This window comes from Chrysemys picta, chromosome 9 (genome assembly GCF_011386835.1).
Source record: "Chrysemys picta bellii isolate R12L10 chromosome 9, ASM1138683v2, whole genome shotgun sequence".
Taxonomy (NCBI): domain Eukaryota; kingdom Metazoa; phylum Chordata; order Testudines; family Emydidae; genus Chrysemys; species Chrysemys picta.
The window spans coordinates 94,893,897-94,912,113 of NC_088799.1; the positions used below are offsets into that span (position 1 = coordinate 94,893,897).

The 18,217-nt window shown below is 39.9% G+C and overlaps 1 protein-coding gene across 5 annotated transcripts in view; it reads right to left on the minus strand.

Annotated features, from left to right (window-relative positions):
* AFF2 (ALF transcription elongation factor 2) overlaps positions 1 to 18,217 on the minus strand; it is a 392,067-nt gene that overhangs the window by 128,480 nt on the left and 245,370 nt on the right. For all 5 annotated transcript variants that reach the window (XR_010590298.1, XR_006174660.2, XM_024106004.3 and 2 more), the window contains 2 exons: positions 18,049 to 18,085; positions 17,723 to 17,774 (listed from right to left, as the gene is read on the minus strand). Coding sequence is in view for 3 of the 5 variants with exons in the window: in XM_024106004.3 (XP_023961772.2) it covers positions 17,723 to 17,774; positions 18,049 to 18,085 (89 nt within the window). In the remaining 2 variants the exon portion in view is untranslated. The remainder of the gene's footprint in view (positions 1 to 17,722; positions 17,775 to 18,048; positions 18,086 to 18,217) is intronic.

Sequence of the window (18,217 nt, forward strand, 5' to 3'; positions counted from 1 at the left end):
CTGCCTGTGCAATAATTTTACCTACCAGAAAGTCCTGTAAAAAAAACTATACATGAACAGCTGCTTGTCACAGCTCAGTCTCTACTCTGCTTATATATTTTTTAAATGTCTACACGCACCATTCCATTCCACCATCAGAGCGAAGCTTCAAACACTTACTGCTGGGCTTAGTGTTTACTCCTGCGGGTAGTCCAGTATTTAGCCCGGTTGTAACTATTTGCAGAATCAGGCTTCTGAAATCATAGCTATTTCATGCTTTAAAAAGAAGAATTTAAGTAGAAACTATTTTTCAAGATTCCAACAGGGCAATTACTCACCAAACCCCTCAACAGCTTCTTTTTCATTCTGCTTCCCTGCTATGGCCTGACTTATGTCACTGGAGTCAATGGGTGTCTTCTAATTGTCGTCTATGGGCGGTCCATGGCTGACAGCCATATAGAACATTTCAGCCAAAAGCAATATTTGACAGAAAGTTATACATCTCTGAGTAACGGGGATTATACTGGAACTCATGATAGAGTCTAAACTACAAATGTGCGCAATGACACCATTCACCATTAAAACAATTAACAAAGCATGAGGTTTCATCTGGTCTCGGCTACGGCAGAATGATTCAATACCTAGGTTGGAATATGATTCTTTTGAGACAAGACACCTTCTTTACTCCACATTTTTCAATGTCTTGAGTACAATTCCTTAAAAAGTGAAGTATCTGGCATCTGAACCCAATCCCACTGAAGTCACTAGCAATTGCTCCATTGTCTTTATAGAGGCCTCGTCCAATTCCCATTAGAGAAGCCTGTTGATCGATTTAAATTTAGGATCACACTCTTGTTATGATCCCTCTCCCCTTCCACATATCTGAACCGAAATCCTCAGGGCAGGAATTCAGCCAAGCATGGGGCCCTTTGCAAAGCCCTTCATATTCCTTCAGACATAGTTTAGACTTTTGTGGGTTGCATCTGCACCCCACATACTTTGGAGAAGGCTGCTACAAAGTGGCCTCATCTAGGCTGGCATGGAGAGGGCAACTAGGAGTGAGGCAGGCTTTCCAGCTGCTCTTCTATCCCACAGGCTGGAATGACAGCCATGGATGTGCTCCCGTGCAGTTGTCTCCACCAATTGCATGTGTGTATGTATACCTGTGCACTCCATGCATACCCGCACCCGTGGATTACTTGGGCCTTTTGCAGGGAGAAGTGAATTGTGCCCTAAACACACACTTTTCACAGAGTAAAGAAATAAAAAGGATTAGTCCATTGGGTGTAAAATAAAGTAATCTCACAAAAAGCAAGTATTTTTAACAGCACATATCTACTTTATGGCCCACGCCTCTTAACTCAGTGCATCTGAGTTACAGAAACAGCACCTTAGTGGGTTATTTTTCATAGTTCGCTCAGTAATATGTTTACAAAACCATTGTTACAACTACATGCTTATAAGTTTTGATATACAGCAAACACCACAATGCACGTCTTCAGAGATTTCATGCTTATTTTAAAAACCTATTTAAATGTTTCTTTACATTCCCTCTTGGCAGAGAACAAGTTTATTGCCACATATTCCATGGCTCCATGGTCCAGTCTGATAATAATTAAAGGCAGATGCCTTTCTAGATAAAGATAACAGTAGTACGTATACAATATTACAGGCCAAATTCATCCTTGATTGTGACCCCACTGAACCTAATGAAGTTACACCAGGAATGAATTTGACATTGTGAAATTTCCAATGGTTGGCCTCTATTTTTAACTGCCTGTCATTGGCTTGAAAGCTTGTCTCACTCACCAACAGAAGTTGGTCCAATGAAATAGATTACCTCACCCACCTTGACTCTCTGCTATTACAAAAGTATATACCTTGAAAGGTGAGAAAATGTTAAGTAGCTCTTATTTTGCTTTGACAAAAAAAATGTCCCTGTCCATGTCCTTCTTTTCTGCTATGTATCAAGTCAACATTGAACTCCAGGTGTTGTAACAATTCAATGGGTTGTTAATATAATAAAAGTGTTACTTCAAGGCAACCTGCATTTGCCTGACATTTACTTGCCTATATTAATGATCTCATATCTCGAGAGCTTGCACTGAGTGAAACAATACATATCATCTGATGTTTTGGGGATGTTCTGTGTATAAGAGATCATATGCATTAGGAGTTTAGTGAAGAGAGAACTGAAATTTTTTTCCCCATGCATGCACTTGACATGAATCCAAATTTAAAATATAAAACTAAATAGTTAAACATGTTATCTTATTGTAAATGTGGATGTTAAGTTTTGGCAAAAGTGTTTCTTCTGTAATATAACGCTATTTATTTATAGTTTTACATCTAGCTATATCAAGTATCTATAATCTAATCTAATCTGTTTCCACAGTATCTTTGTAGTGTTGTTGTAGCCATGTTGGTCCTAGGATATATGAAAGATAAGGTGGGCGAGGTAATATCTTTTATGGCACCAACTTCTGTTGGTGAAAGGGACGAGCTTTCAATCTACCCAGAGCTCTCCCTCAGACCTGAAAGACACTCATTTCCCAGAGCTGAAGAAGAGCTCTGTGTAGCTTGAAGGCTTGTCTCTTTCACCAACAGACAATGGTCCAATAAAAGATATTACCTCACCCACCTTGTCTCTCTACAGCAGTGGTTCCCAAACTTGTTCCGCCGCTTGTGCAGGGAAAGCCCGTGGCGGGCCGGGCCAGTTTGTTTACCTGCTGCATCCGCAGGTTCGGCCGATCGCGGCTCCCACTGGCCGCGGGCTCCAGGCCAATGGGAGCTGCTGGAAGCGGCGGCCAGTACGTCCCTTGGTCTGCGCCGCTTCCAGCAGCTCCCGTTGGCCTGGAGCAGCGAACCGTGGCCAGTGGGAGCCGCGATCGGCCGAACCTGCGGATGCAGCAGGTAAACAAACTGGCCTGGCCCGCCACGGGCTTTCCCTGCACAAGCGGCGGAACAAGTTTGGGAACCACTGTCTACAGTATCTGTCTGTTAAGAAACCTAATCTACCTGGTATGTAATATCTATGCTTTTATGTTAGGTTGGTCAAGGCAAATATCAAACTAATCCTTGTTTTAAGAAAATATTGTTACCTTTTAGAAATCCCTCTGTTTTGTGTATTTCACTAACTGCCCCTCTTTACTTCCTGGTCGCAGGTATAAAGCCCCACACCCAGTTGGTGACATCATAATAATAATACTTAGCATGTGCACAGGCTTTTCATCTCCAGATGTCAAAGTGCCTTACAAAGGCTTGGGTAAGTATCATTATCCCTGGGTTTTTCAGATGGGGAAACTGAATTTCACACCATGAATCCGTGGTAGAGCTGGGCCCGCTCCCCATTTAATAGGGCCAGATGCAGTTGTTCCTATGCCATTAAGCTCCATGAAGAGGCCAAAAGAACCATGACTGGTCTCCTTCACTCCTCACAAAGGATGACCCAAAAAGTAGTCACAAATCTGGACCAATGGGGGGGGAAGTAACTGCCTTGCGGACAGCAGTAATCCCTTGTGGGACAGAGTAGCTTCAGCCATTTTAAGAACCTGCTCTTCCCCATGGAGGCTGCAGCTCTAACTCCTCAGCACGTGAGGGGAACTGTGAAAGTTGCACCAAGCACCTCCTATGGCTGTGGAAAGAAGAGAAGATGGCTAATGGATTCAGAGGCTCCTCTGCCTTCCAGCAGTCACCTAGGGTCGCTCCTTCCCCCTGAGGTGGGCCCGCACACTTACTACTCCTGTCTATATAGGGCACAGAAAGGGCCAACAATAGCTCCTTTCTGCCTTTCCATTAGTGGTGGAGGCATCTTGCGTCTCATTCACAGGTGTTATTCTTCTGCCACCTGAGAGGTGGGATTCCGAGAGGCCATGCGTACAGTGTAATGAATACCTTTACTATAAAGGTTGCAAAGTCAAAAACTCAAAAGTTAGGAAATGTCCGTGCAATCTTAATTCGATCCCCTGATGCATATGGATTATGATACAGTCTTTAAATTCATGGTTATATAGGATTTTTTCCCAGGACCCCTGCCTCATTCAGTGCACAGGAAGGATGATGCTCATTTAATGAGCAGCTGTTCAATGTTTTCGTTTCTTTTCCTTGTTCAATGTGTGGTCCCAGCTCTTATTTATTGCACACTATTCAAACCCTGCCCTGAGGACATAATTATTAAGTTCTTCATAGGCTTTTCTGTGGTGCTCTTCACTATCCCCTCTGAGGGCTTCACAAATATTAATGATTTTATCTTCACAATACCCCTGTGATTTGAGGGCGTACCATCCCCATTTTACAGATGGGGAACTGAGGCACAGAGAGATTAACATCAAAAGTATCCACTAACTTTGGGCACCCATGTTGAGGGGACTAAGACCTGATTTTTTCAGAGAACTTAGCATCATATAGCATTTTATTGTTTCAAGGCACAGTTCCCATTAACACACAATTAGTAACCACCTCTGAAAAACGTGGTTTGAGTGATTTGCCCAGCATCACACAGGAGCTCTGTAGCAGAGGCAGAGATAGAATTTAGTTTTCCAGGACAACATTCAACTGCCTTCACCATGAGACCTTCTTTTCTCGTCTGAAGTCCTCTGCCTCACTCACTACACACCTCCCAGCTTCCCTCACTACCCTGCTTTGATTCATCCCCACAGCAGGCCCATCCTCGGCACAGAACCAAGGGGTCACATGGAAAAAAATAGCACGTGATTATGTAATTAAAGACTGTCTCATACCGCATACGAACAAGGGGGACAAATTAAGATTGCACAGGCAACCTAATTTCTGGCGTGTCCAAACGTTTGAGTGCCGGACTTTGTAAATATAAAGATGTCTTTTATTGTAGTTTTTGCATATAATTTCCTAAGTTATTAAAAGGCAACCTGAAAAAACAAATTCCATCATGTGGCACGTTGATGCCCACATGGGTCATCAGCAGTGTTGGACCTTTCAGAGTCACCCCTCCAACCTCTCCACTTGGGCTAATGGAGTAGGATAGCAGTGGGAGATGGTCATCCTCTATGTGAACCAGAACTAGAGGACGATGGGACACTCTGCCAGTGGACTTCAGAAATTTGCTGACAACAGAGGAGAGGTGAGATTCAGGAATCTTGGGTTCCATTCCAGGCTCTGGAGGGGAGCATGCTCTAGTGGGCACACACCCTTTTGCCCATTGCACCCCATATTCCTTCAGACACAGTTTAGACTGCTACAAATATAAGAAAAGCTGGGTTGGAACATGCTCAGTGCATGCTCCAACCTAGTGGAATCTTAAAAACTTTAGCACCAAAAATCTAAGGAATCTGCACTTAGCAGGAGAAACGGAAGTTTTTTCAAAGGCTCATATCTTGGCCAAATATGGGCAGATTTTCATGGGGAATGCAGCAGGTTTAAAACAAATAAAAGGAAGTATTTCTTCACACAGTGCACAGTCAACCCATGGGACTCCTTGCTGGAGGATGTTGTGAAGGTCAAGATCAAAAAAGAACTAGATAAATTCATGGAGGATAGGTCCATCAATGGCTATTAGCCAGGATGGGCAGGGTTGGTGTCCCTAGTCTCTGTTTGCCAGAAGCTGGGAATGAGCGACTGAGCGACAGGGGATGGATCACTTGATGATTACCTGTTCTGTTTATTCCTCTGGGGCACTTGGCACTGGCCACTGTTGGAAGACAGGATACTGGGCTAGATGGACCTTTGGTCTGAACCAGTAGGGCCGTTTTTATGTTCTTAATCCTGTCACAAAGGCCATCTCCTGCTCCAAACTGCATGTTTTCCACAATTTCAAATGTATTGATTTCAATTACAACAAAGAATATAAAATGGACAGTGCTCACTTTATATTTATATAAATATAAATAATTTATTCACTTTATATTTATTTTGATTACTAATATTTGCACTGTAAAAAAACAAAATAAATAGTATTTTTCAATTCACCTAATATAAGTACTGTAGTGCAATCTCTTTATCACGAAAGTTGAACTTACAAATGTAGAATTATGTACAAAAAACCCTGCATTCAAAAATAAAACAATGTAAAATTTTAGAGCCTGCAAGTCCACTCAGTCCTACTACTTGTTCTGCCAATCGCTCAGGCAAACAAGTTTGTTTACATTTACAGGAGATAATGCTGCCCGCTTCTTGTTTACAGTGTCACCTGAAAGTGAGAACAGGCGTTCTCATGGCACTGTTGTAACCGGCACTGCAAGATATTTATGTGCCAGATGTGCTAAAGATTCATATGTCCCTTTATGCTTCAACCACCATTCCAGGGGACACGCGTCCATGCTGATGATGGTTTCTGCTCGATAACAATCTAAAGGAATGCGGACTGACACATGCTCATTTTCATTATCTGAGTCTGATGCCACCAGCAGAAGGTTGATTTTCTTTTTTGGTAGTTTGGGTTCTGTAGTTTCTGCATCAGAGCGTTGCTCTTTTAAGACTTCGGAAAGCATGTGCCACACCTCACTCCTCTCAGATTTTGGAAGGCACTTCAGATTCTTAAACCTTGGGTCAAGTGCTCTCACTATTTTTAGAAATCTCACATTGGTACCTTCTTTGCATTTTGTGAAATCTGCAGTGAAAGGGTTCTTAAAATGAACAACATGTGCTGGGTCATCATCCGAGATTGCTATAACATGAAATATATGGCAGAATGTGGGTAAAACAGCAGGGGACCCAAGGAGTTCAGTCACAAATTTAATTGATGCATTATTTTTTTTAACAAGCGTCATCAGCATGGAAAAATGTCCTCTGGAATGGTGGCCGAAGCACAAAGGGGGGGGGCATATGAACGTTTAGCATATCTGGCACGTAAATACATTGCAATGCTGGCTACAAAAGTCCCATGTAAGTACCTGTTCTCACTTTCTGGTGACACTGTAAATAACAAGAGGGCAGCATTCTCTCCTTAGCGATTCGCTGAACAAGAAGTAGGACTGAGTGGACTTGTAGGCGCTAAAGTTTTACATTGTTTTGTTTTTGAGTGCAGTTATGTAACAAAATAAACCTACATTTGTAAGTTGCACTTTCAGGACAAAGCGATTGCATTACAGTACTTGTATGAGGTGAATTGAAAAATACTATTTCTTTTGTTTATCATTTTACAGTGCAAATATTTGTAATAAAAATAATTTACACTTTGTATTCTATGTTGTAATTGAAATCAATATATATGAAAATGTAGAAAAACATCCAAAAATATTTAATACATTTCAAATGGTATTCTATTGTTTAACAGTGCGATTAAAACTGCGATTAATCATGATTAATTTTTTTAATTGCGATTAATTTTTTTGAGTTAATTGCATGAGTTAGCTACGATTAATCGACAGTCCTAATAAATAAAAAATAATAGTAGTAGTAGCAATTCAACCTGAGGCAGATACCTGGCACTGGAAAATTGTAGCTCAAATGATTAAAATTTGGCAAAGTTATGCGTAACTGAAAACAGGGCCTTATAATGGGAAGTGTTGGAAACTTTAATAATAGGTAGTGCTAATGGCCTGGACTATACATAAAGGTGGGCAGAGATCTATTATATTATTATTTTTAATGTTAAATGTTTGTAGAATTCCACAGGTATACATGGTGCCTTATAAAGAATCAAAACTTTAAAACTTGATCTCCCTATTTTATAATTTCTTTGATGTACAGTATAAAATGACTTAACTGTAAGTATGAATTCTTTTACCATGCTTGCATGAAGATCCTAAGATTAACTTTCTATATGACATGCATGAGATTGGATTTGTAATTGCTATGTCTGACAATGCAAGTTGTATACCTATTTCCATCTGCCTTTCAAGCAACGCCGTCCTCTCTATATTTAGAAACACTTTTAGTCATACCCTAGAATAAGGCAAACATATTTATGTTATTTTGGCTGCAGATTCCCTTTGAATTTGACATTTCCTTTGGAATCATTACTAATAGATGACACTTAGGTTTTTTACCTGGGTGAAGTGGAGATGAGAAGGCCAGAAGGTCCTTTATGGAGCTCAGAGTGCCTTTTCCTTTCATGTTGCAACCCTGTTGTTCTTTTTCCTTATGGGAAAAAAACCAACTTAACCCCCTTTAGTGATGCAGGAGTTATAACATTATCTCTGGCTGACTGTTGCATGGATTAGATTGGAAAATGAGTAACTTCTATCACACTTGATCTCAAATAGTGCTATCTGGCTTGCGTTTATCCCTTTGCAGTTACGGAAAGGATAATTGCATGGATACTGGGAATCAGACACAACATTTGTGATGTCTCTTTTGATTTCCACTGCAGGGTTAAAAGAGGGGAAAAAAGTAAAAAGCTAACCTGTGATTTAATGCTGGCCACTGCCTGGCCTCTGGTACTAGCCTGGGTTTTGTGGTTTAGACCTTTACAAGTGCATGTCTGAGGCTGTCCTTATCATGTAGCTTAGCATGCTGCCACCTCTAATATCGTAGTCCCTCTTGAATCCTATAAATTGGGCTGAAACTGATTTGAATTTCATGCTGTAGAGTACACTTTAGTTTGAATCACAGCAGATTTTTTCACTTAAAAAAATCTATTGAGATATAATCTTTTTGTTCTTTCATTTCATTTCTTTTATTTATTTATTTTTAGCAAAGGGAAAGGCAGATTATTTCAATTAAGAGCCTGTCACTGACAATTGTAAGCAACCTTTCTTCAGAGTTCAGTGCAGCAGTTGCAGTTTTAAGTTTCTTCGTGCTTCTGTCAGGATCTAATTTTCAAGGTACAGTTGCCATGGTAGCAACTTGGAATTTTAATCCAGTACTAAAGGTCAAGACAGGTCACCAGTTTCAGTTCCTCTTCAATCTCAGACTAAAGAGCCACAAAAAGGAGCTGAGATAAAGGTTTCACCTAACAAAAAATTCCATTCTGGAATACAGCCAGACTTGAAAATATATGATTTGTATAAGCTTTCAAATTTGTCTGGAACTATATAAATCCATGCTAAATCAAATGTGCTGAATGCTCATTTGCATTCCTTACTGTCCTTTGAGAGGCAAAGATACCACTTTAAAACAGAGTTCACTTGTCAGGAATAGCACATAAGGAAGAAATGGGATCTATATAGCCTACAAAAAGTAGTTGTGAAAGTCAGACCTTCATCGCTGGAGATACTGACTCTGTCACACAAACCCAGGCGAGCTTGAGAGTTGCATTTCAGCCTCTCTCTTGTCAATATAAGAAGATACATATGGTAAACTGGTCAATATCTTTCTTTCAAGACCTGTCAAGATCTTTGGTTCAGCAATTTTTTTTAAAAACTCAATAAGACTCTTCTTTTATATATACATGATCTACAGGCCATTTGGCAATATTTTCAATAAGTGACCATTTTTTTTGCTAGTCTTAACTATGTTCATATTTTGTATACATATTTGTAGGGTGGGGGGAAGCTAGCATTTGAAATGAGGACATGGCTTCATATTTGCCAGCTTCTTAGAACCCTTTTATGATTTATCTGGACGTTTCTTAGGAAGATCGGCTTATTCCTGCTCCTTTTCCAGGCTTATATCTTATTTTCAGGAAGTCATGGGGTAGTATTAGGATAATCTTTAATTGTATTTTCTTTGACATTCAAGGGGACAAAACATCGTCCTCCTGGAATTTGGGAGAGTGTTAACTAACCTGACCTGCCAGTGGGGAAATTTGTAACCAGTCTGAGAGAACCTATTTATAGTCAAGGCATACTTCCAGTCTCTTTCCTCCAGGACTGTCAGGGGCTGAGAGTACTGCATTGATTGTGCTCCTCAGCCCATGAGATGATGGGAGAACTTTGTTTCACCTTACAAATAAATCCTCTGTTCAGTCAGGCTGCAACATGGATGGGCTCTGGAGTCCTGCTGAGTCCTCAGCCCAAAGGATAATTACAGCAATACGAGTTCCTCAAGTTGCAGGGTGTAGGGCTGAGGAGAACGTGGAGGATTCTAAGGGCTGTGTCACAGGGATTCAGAAGTAGGATACAGAGAATTAAACTGTGAAATTAGGACTAGTGGCTCTTAGCTTCACTTTTGGATATTTAGGGCAAAAATAGCCCATTCCAATATTATGAATGCAAAATTTCCTAGCACAACCATTCTTCTTTCAGCCTTCTGGTTCATTTCATATGGTGCCTACAGGACTTCCTGGAGACAGTAAATCTGGGTGACAATTCATTCACCTCAAATACTACACAGTGGATGGCTGACTGCTGCTGGAAGAAAGTGGAGGAAGTATGAGTCACTTAAACTTAAAGGACTAGTAAGGTGTAGTAGACGAGAAAGGGCCTGAAGTACAGAGGAACGAGACATGGTCGGGCTATGCACCGTGAGTGTAGGGAGAGAGACCAGGAGTGAGAAGGAGATGGATAGAGATCCAAATTGTGGGGAGCAGAAATAGAGAGGTCAGTTGGCAGGTAGTGAAGCAGAGAGGATGGAAATCCAAAGAGAAAGAAATGGGATGCAGTTTGGGGCAGAAGTTGTGGAAGAGAGGTTCTGGTTGCAGCTGCTGCCCCTGTCCTGAACATGACATATATTTTCAGATTTACACAGTACATATGTTTTCCAAAATGCAGGTTTGAAGCTAGGCTGACTTTTGAAGGGAATCCATCCGATGGACATATAAAACAGAGCGTCAGCTTGAAGCTGACCTTGAGCTATAAAGGTGCAACACATTCTTCTGGATTAGTGGCTGTTGGCAGAATGCCTTAAACCCAGGGGAACTTGTTGCAGGTCTAAAGTGTTGTAAATAGCAAAATGGGCATCGATACAGAGAGCATAAGGAAATACACGCCTATTGGCATCATATGTACCCGTATCATTTTACTGTTAACATATAGAGTGGTTGCCATTAAACAGTCAGCATTTATCTATTTCCCAAGCAGTGGTATGCCTTACTTTCAATATAGAGAATTACTATAACAGTGGTATTGCAGATACTACTACACAGTAACAGTGAATAAATGGTGATTAATACTGAATCAGAGGCTATTTTTAAATTGTAATCTTTGGTGCTTATTAAAGTTTCAAACATTGGCTAGCAAGCAGGCAGTTGGTCAGTTTGTTACAAGCACTCTTACGGCAGTCACTATATGTGTCTGTGATATTCAACAAAAACTATTTAACATTGATCAGTGAATTACAAGCAAATTAATTTCCCTTGTTCACACGATCTTTTAAACTGATTTATAAATATGTCAAGAGGAGATCATTGAAATGAGTGCAGTAGCAGATATTTTATTTTGACAGGGAGGTTAAACTGCATAAGAGCCATTTGAATAATGAAAACAAATTAAAAGTCTAATTTAGAAATTATTTTGAATAATGGGCTTATCTTCCAGGACGCAGTGTTTTTAATTCTGACACTGAGTTCTATTATATTTAATAGACGCTGAAATGTTTTGCACATTTGCTTCTTTCTGCAATGGGCCATAAGAAATATTTTCTACAGCTACATAAACATTGTTGGAGTTCCAATTACTTAGGACTTTGCTCAAAAGGAGAACCCAGGCAGTAAGGAACAAAGATACAATGTCAACTGATCATTATCTTTGCCCTGGATCATGGAAGGTAATATTCAAGAACCCACTCTAGCAAAAGGGTGCAAAGCAAACTCCTAATTAACAAAATGAGACAGTAAATATGAATGACAACTAATCAAAAGAGGCTTTTTTTTGTTCTTGCTTTCTACTCGGTCTGTTAATATACTGCACTGGAGCTCTCTAGAAATAATGGTGTTCCAATTGCATGCCCCTGTTGTTTCATTATGATAATTTGTATGGGGTTGTGTAAGCCCCTTGAATTCGTGACTTTGCCAACTTACCTAGAGGGAATATCTTTGGAACTTCCTTAGGTTAGCAAACAGTCAGTAGTTAGTCTAATGATTAATGCATCCCCCACTTATAAAGTGAAATTGAACATACACTGTAAAATGAATCAGGCTATCAACAATGTGGGATCATTTGACATTCTCATACTCAGTGTTTCCCAAACTTGGGACACTGCTTGTTCAGGGAAAGCCCCTGATGGGCCGGGCCGGTTTGTTTACCTGCTGCGTTCGCAGGTCCAGCTGATCGCGGCTCCCACTGGCCAATGGGGGCTGCTGGAAGCGGCGGCCAGCACATCCCTCGGCCTGCACCGCTTCCCACAGCCCCCATTGGCCTGGAGCAGCGAACCGCAGCCAGTGGGAGCCGCGATCGGTCGGACCTGCGGACGCAGCAGGTAAACAAACCGGCCCGGCCCTCCAGGGGCTTTCCCTACACAAGCGGTGTCCCAAGTTTGGGAACCACTGATCTAGATCAAGAGCTTTAGGGTATGTCTACACCACAATGGAACACCCGCAGCTGGTCTGTGTCCGCTGACTGGGGCTCGGGCTATGGTGCTGTCAAATTGCAGTGTAAACATTCAGGTTTGGGCTGGAGCCTGGGCTCTGGGACCCTCCCCACTCACAGGGCCCTAGAACTTGGGTTCCAGCTTGAGCCTGAATGCCTAGACCGTAATTTTACTGCCCTGCAGCCCAAGCCCCATGAGCCCAAGACAGCTGTGAGTTTTTCACTGCAATGTAGAAATACCCTGGGTTACAAACGCTAAAATTTCAGAAATGTAAGATTTTAAAACTATCATGCCCTAACTGGAGCATGACTGATGCTCAGCTATAATGTTGGGTACGTTGATACATAAATACATACAACCACATTTTTCTTATTGTAGTTGGACATAAAACTTGGCAAGTTTTTAGTGTGTGCAATTAAACTGAAAATCATATACCACCCCTAAATGAACCCCAGTTTTTAATAATGATTTCTTTCAAGTTTAAGGATGCATCGGTGCTTCTTGATCTGAATGTTCAGAATACCAATATTTCTAGTTGTCGCATTATCCAATATATAGTCCTTGGTGCATCAAGATCCTCTTGATGTCTAATGACTCTTCATAAGGACCTCATGCTGATTCACTTCAAACCATGAATTACCTTTAATTCATAGCTTGAGCATGCTGCCAAATTTTGTTTTTTTGTGCTCCCAGGTGACTGTCCCTGACATGATGGAGAACTTCCAACAAGCCATTAGACACTTATGAAACAGCTAAACATCAAGCAGTACATTTCTACCAAGTATTATCATAATCTTTGGGATTAGGAAACTACTGGTATTTACTGCAACTTGTTTAAAGCCACGTGGGAAATTCTGGCCCTATTGAAGTCAATGGCAAAACTGCCATGACTTCAAGGGGGTCAGAATCTCATCTGTGGTGAATCTCAGTTTTATCAGTGGGATTCTCCCTGGCTTTAAACAAGCTAAATAATGGTCACTGACTCATTTTCAGATTTTTAAAGAAATTCTTATTTCCAGTGTAATTTTTTACCACATTGAATAGGAGAAGAGTGCAAAAATTGCAAGGAAATGTTTGCCAAAATGTCATGTGAAATTGTTCACCAATTTGTTTTGCATGTTTTTGAGTACTCTGAACTTAGCTTTTCTCTAGCTACTGCACAGGTTGTAGACTACAGTCTGTAGGCTCACAAAAATCTATAAAGATAAAACAAGTTGTTGTTTTTGTCGGACCCATTAAACTTTTCTGTTCCAAGTTCTTAATGGTTTCCGGTAGTTCACTGAATCCATGAGTAGGACCTTTTAATACTGTGTTAATACAATAAGTATAGGAAGTCATTTTATGACAAGGAAAGAATACCATTATGATTACATTCTTCTTTTTAGCTGGGCTTTTATGGAAACTACCCAAGAGTACTCTGCAGTATGACTTAGAACACAGGATGTGCTTGATTAAAAAGGTTCTGGGTGCTTTCCAACTGGACACAGGCCAAGTGCTAACAACTAAACAGAACAAAAGAATGGATGTTTGAGGATGACATACTCTCAATAGTAATTATATAACACAAACCTCAGTCAAGGGCTGACTATGTACCCTTGAATTCATGGATGTTGACAGATGATCCTTCTCCTTGCAATTGGTTGCACCGTATCTGTTGCTCCTTACTATGCTTCATAAAAAACTAATAGGAGTAGACTGGTTATAAATTTATTGTACTATATGTAATCTATGGACTGGTCAAAAAAAGAAGCAGAAGAAGATGAGAAGCCAAGTCCTATAGTTTTTTCACAATCCTGGACCATCCTTTGGAGAGGAAGGGTAGCCCAATGGTTAGGGCACTAGCCTAAGACTTGGGAAATCAGGGTCCAATTATCTGCTCCACCAGACTTCCTGTGTGACCTTGGGCAAGTCACTTAGGAAACTGAGACACAGAAAGGCTATCTGTGAAATGGAGATAATGATACCACCCTACCTCACAGGGGAAGGATAAATACATTAAAGATTGTGAAGTGCTTTGAGATCTACTGAAGAAAAGCATTACATAAGAGCTAGATATTGTCATTACTAGTTTCAGCTACAATATCTTTTTGATATATCTATATATAAATTTCATATTAAAACTGTATGGCTAGAAATAAAAATACCACTTCAGTGAGACTACTTGTGAGTCAAGTTACTTATATATGTTTGCAGGATCAGGCCCTTTGGCCCTTGTGGGCCCCATCCTTGATACAACTCACCACACCCCATCTGACTTCCTGCACAGCTCTGGGATTTCTCATGGCCCCTTGCGTTTGAGTGTGACACCATATATTTTAAACATTAAAAACGTAAAAAATTCATACACAAAAATACTTTTCTGTGAAACCATGTAGGTTACCATACTAATATGCCTGACACAAACCCATACAGTCAAGGAAATGGAAAGTTAAGCCACCTGGCAGTAAATACTCTCTGTTCTTCCACCTACAGGTGCACACCTTTTTACCATAAACCACACACCATACAAAAAACACCCTTTACTCTGACCCTGCAAGGATGCCAGCCTCCAACATCTGACATGCACAGAGCATTGTCTATTGGAGCAGAGTAAAGCAGCATGTAATCCAAGTCTCAACATGACAAAAACACATTCTGCCTATAAATAGCACCTAATTCTTAAGCTGGCAGGAGGGTAGCTGGGTAATAGGATGAATGTGAGCACCTTTGCTCCAACGCCTGATCAAAGATCACAAGCAGATTTCTGATAGAACTGATGGGGTCAATTTGATTGCCAACAGAAGTGATGTTAATGGGACGGGTAGTCTCAGGTTTCATAAGATTTGCATGTAATCATCAAAAAGATGAAGGACAACTGTGACATCATCTCACACACGCGTCCAGCTCAGAGATACCTCCCGCAATGGATAGAAATAGATGAATACACCTGTGCCACATCTGTTTAGCAGCAGAAGCTCAAGATGAAATAGTGAAAAACAGATCCAATTATAAGTGGAGGTGGTGGCTGGGTGCAAGAATACCAATAGGGGCAGAGCTAAGATTGGGGTGTGCTCTGTAGCATAGAGCAATGGTGCTGGTATATGCAGAAACCATAATTTTACCAGTAGATCCCAGAATCCCATCCATATCCATCAGGAATTATGGAACCACAGCATCATAAATATCTTGCTATTAAAATGGATAGTGATAGCAGGATCAATAAATCTACCATCTAGCTATGATTATTGGATAATATCATCATTGGTTTCAGCCACAATCTGCTTTGCTTTCATTCTATCCTCAGGCATGTGCAACCAACTCCAGCTGAAGTTAGTGGAAGCTGTACATGTAGATCTAAGGGCAGAGTCTTGCCTACCATACTTTAAGTCACACAATGGATTGCCTCCTAACCAATATAACCCTCCCAAAGACCTATGGAAATTCTTGGAAACTGCCTTAACAATTTCTTTGTAGTAAAAGGGAAAAAATGATACTAATGGGATAGCTGATCTTCATTTGGAAGCTAAAAATAAAAGTAACTTTATTGCAGCTCTGATCTGTCATGTGTAAAATCCATCACCTACCATAAGAAGGCAGTTCATTCCAGCAGAAATCTGATTGATAGTGCTGGAACTTTAGATCAAGCAGCAGAATAGAGAGCAACTGGTTCATAAAATGTACTCAGTGTCTTCGAGTTTTATATCAGGCTTCCTATAGAGAGCTTTGGTCCCATTAAATGCACTATATACCACTGAGCTATGAAGCGCTGTTCTTTTTAAATTCAGCTTATAACTATAAACCATGATTGACAAGTCTATTACTGTTGGATACAAACTATTGAAATATTGTATTTTATAGTATACTCACCAAAATATTTTTCATAGTGGAATCCAAATACACTTGCTTTAGGAGAAAAATCACTTTAAGATGTAATAATATTTTTTATGTTTTACTAGAGAAGGTTCTTGATGTAAGCATTGCATCATTTAGAGATTCTGGCATATGAATTTATCCTTTCTGTTTTCAGGATCAGAGGGTCCAGTGGGAGAGATATTTTTTAAAATCTGAAATCATTTCCAGAAATAACAATAGAATAAGGGAAGGACTAATCTGATGATATTGTTGGAAAAATAAATATCGCTTATGTGCACCAATTTATTTTTATCATTAGCCAGATTTCATAATTCTCATTAAAACTGAAATGCTGACTTTCAATTTTTGCATTAAATAAATTGAATTTAGAGGGTCGGTGTTAGAGATTCATTTTGCAAATCCTTGCTCATTCAAGTAACTTTACTCATATGAGAAAAGTTGCATGACTTTATTTCATGAGTCAAGGAGTCCAGAGGTTAAAACAATGGAATGGAATGCTTGGATTCTAGTCCCAACTCTGTGATTGACTTGCCATATGACTTGGGCAAGTTATCTGACCTCACTGAGACCTCGTCTGTGCACAAAGTTGTATTGATTTAACTAAAACTGGTTGAAAATCAATTGAATTAAACCAATTCAAAAATGCGGTGTAGATATGTTAAATTGATTTAACCTGGCTTATACGGATATAGATTAAATTGCATCCTGACTGAATTAAACTAAATTGCTATAAGCCACTTCTAAATCCATCTAAGTGTCCACACAGGGGTTTAAACACATTTTAGTTAAACCAGTACAGATTGGTGTATCTTGGTTTAACCAAATCAATTTAAAAAACACTCCAGTAGTTAAAGTGGTGCAGCTCTGAATTTAGGCCAGATCCAAACCTCACTTTCCTCATATGTAAAATGGTAACTATAATAGTAACCTATTTTACAAAGTTGCTAATTAATTCATATTTGTAAAGCACTTTGAGACCATGGGTTAAGGTGCAAAATATTGTGGGCTCAATTCACTGCTGCCTTACTCCAGTTTTACACCAGCACAAGATAATGGGAAAGGATGTAACTCAGTGAATAATCAGGTCCTCCATATTTTTAGATCATCCGTGATTTTCTTTAATCCGTGACTGTCAACTGTCCCGAAGTGTATAAAATTCAAGACCTCTTTTTTCAACGTATTTTACTCTCCTTCAATAAATAAATGCTAAAAATCTTGCATCAGCTATTCATCAGGTTGAATTTTCTGTTGTAAGAAGCTTAGTATCTGATGACCAATTAAAAGTGGTTTAATTTTGGCAAGCTGTACAAATAAAATTGGCATTCATTTTGCTTAATAAACTCATCTTTTAGACATATCTCTGTTCATTAATGCTTAAGGAGAAGAAACAGCAATAAGAGCAGAAGACGTAAAACTGGTTTATGGCGAATTTTTCAGCACTGTTGAGAACACCAGAATGCCGGGACAAGATTGTATGTAAGCTGGGTTCAGTTACCTTTGGAGAACTAAGCTCATTCCTTAAGATAAACTTAAAACAAAACATAAAGCTGGAAGTAACAATACTTACGACTTTTGTGGCACTGACTTGGTGGCAGCTTTCCCTGCTGGATCACTCCACTCTGTAAACGAAGGAAACATATTTCCAAATGTCAAAAGATTCCTGTTGCCCTAAGCGCTCAACCCACCTAATTGTACTTGGTTACACAACATGCCACAATGCGTAATATGTCATCAAAAATGGAACTGATCTGCTTTAGCACCATAGAAATTAATTTTTCATCCCTTGTTTTAATGATGTTAAGGAGGCAAAAAACAAACAAACAAAAAGAACCCCCCAACAACCAACCAACCAACCAACCCCGATTGTCTCAATTAAGGACAATAAAGACCTACTTTGTACATTGTATCCTGAGGTCGGGTGCTGGGAATCCTACAATGAAGAACACAAAAATGTCAGGATTAGTTCAATGAAAGGAAGAAGATGGTAGATACATCTTTCCTTGTTAGACTAAGGGCACAAGCATAGCATAAACAGAGAAGGAAAATACACAGGTTCATGTGC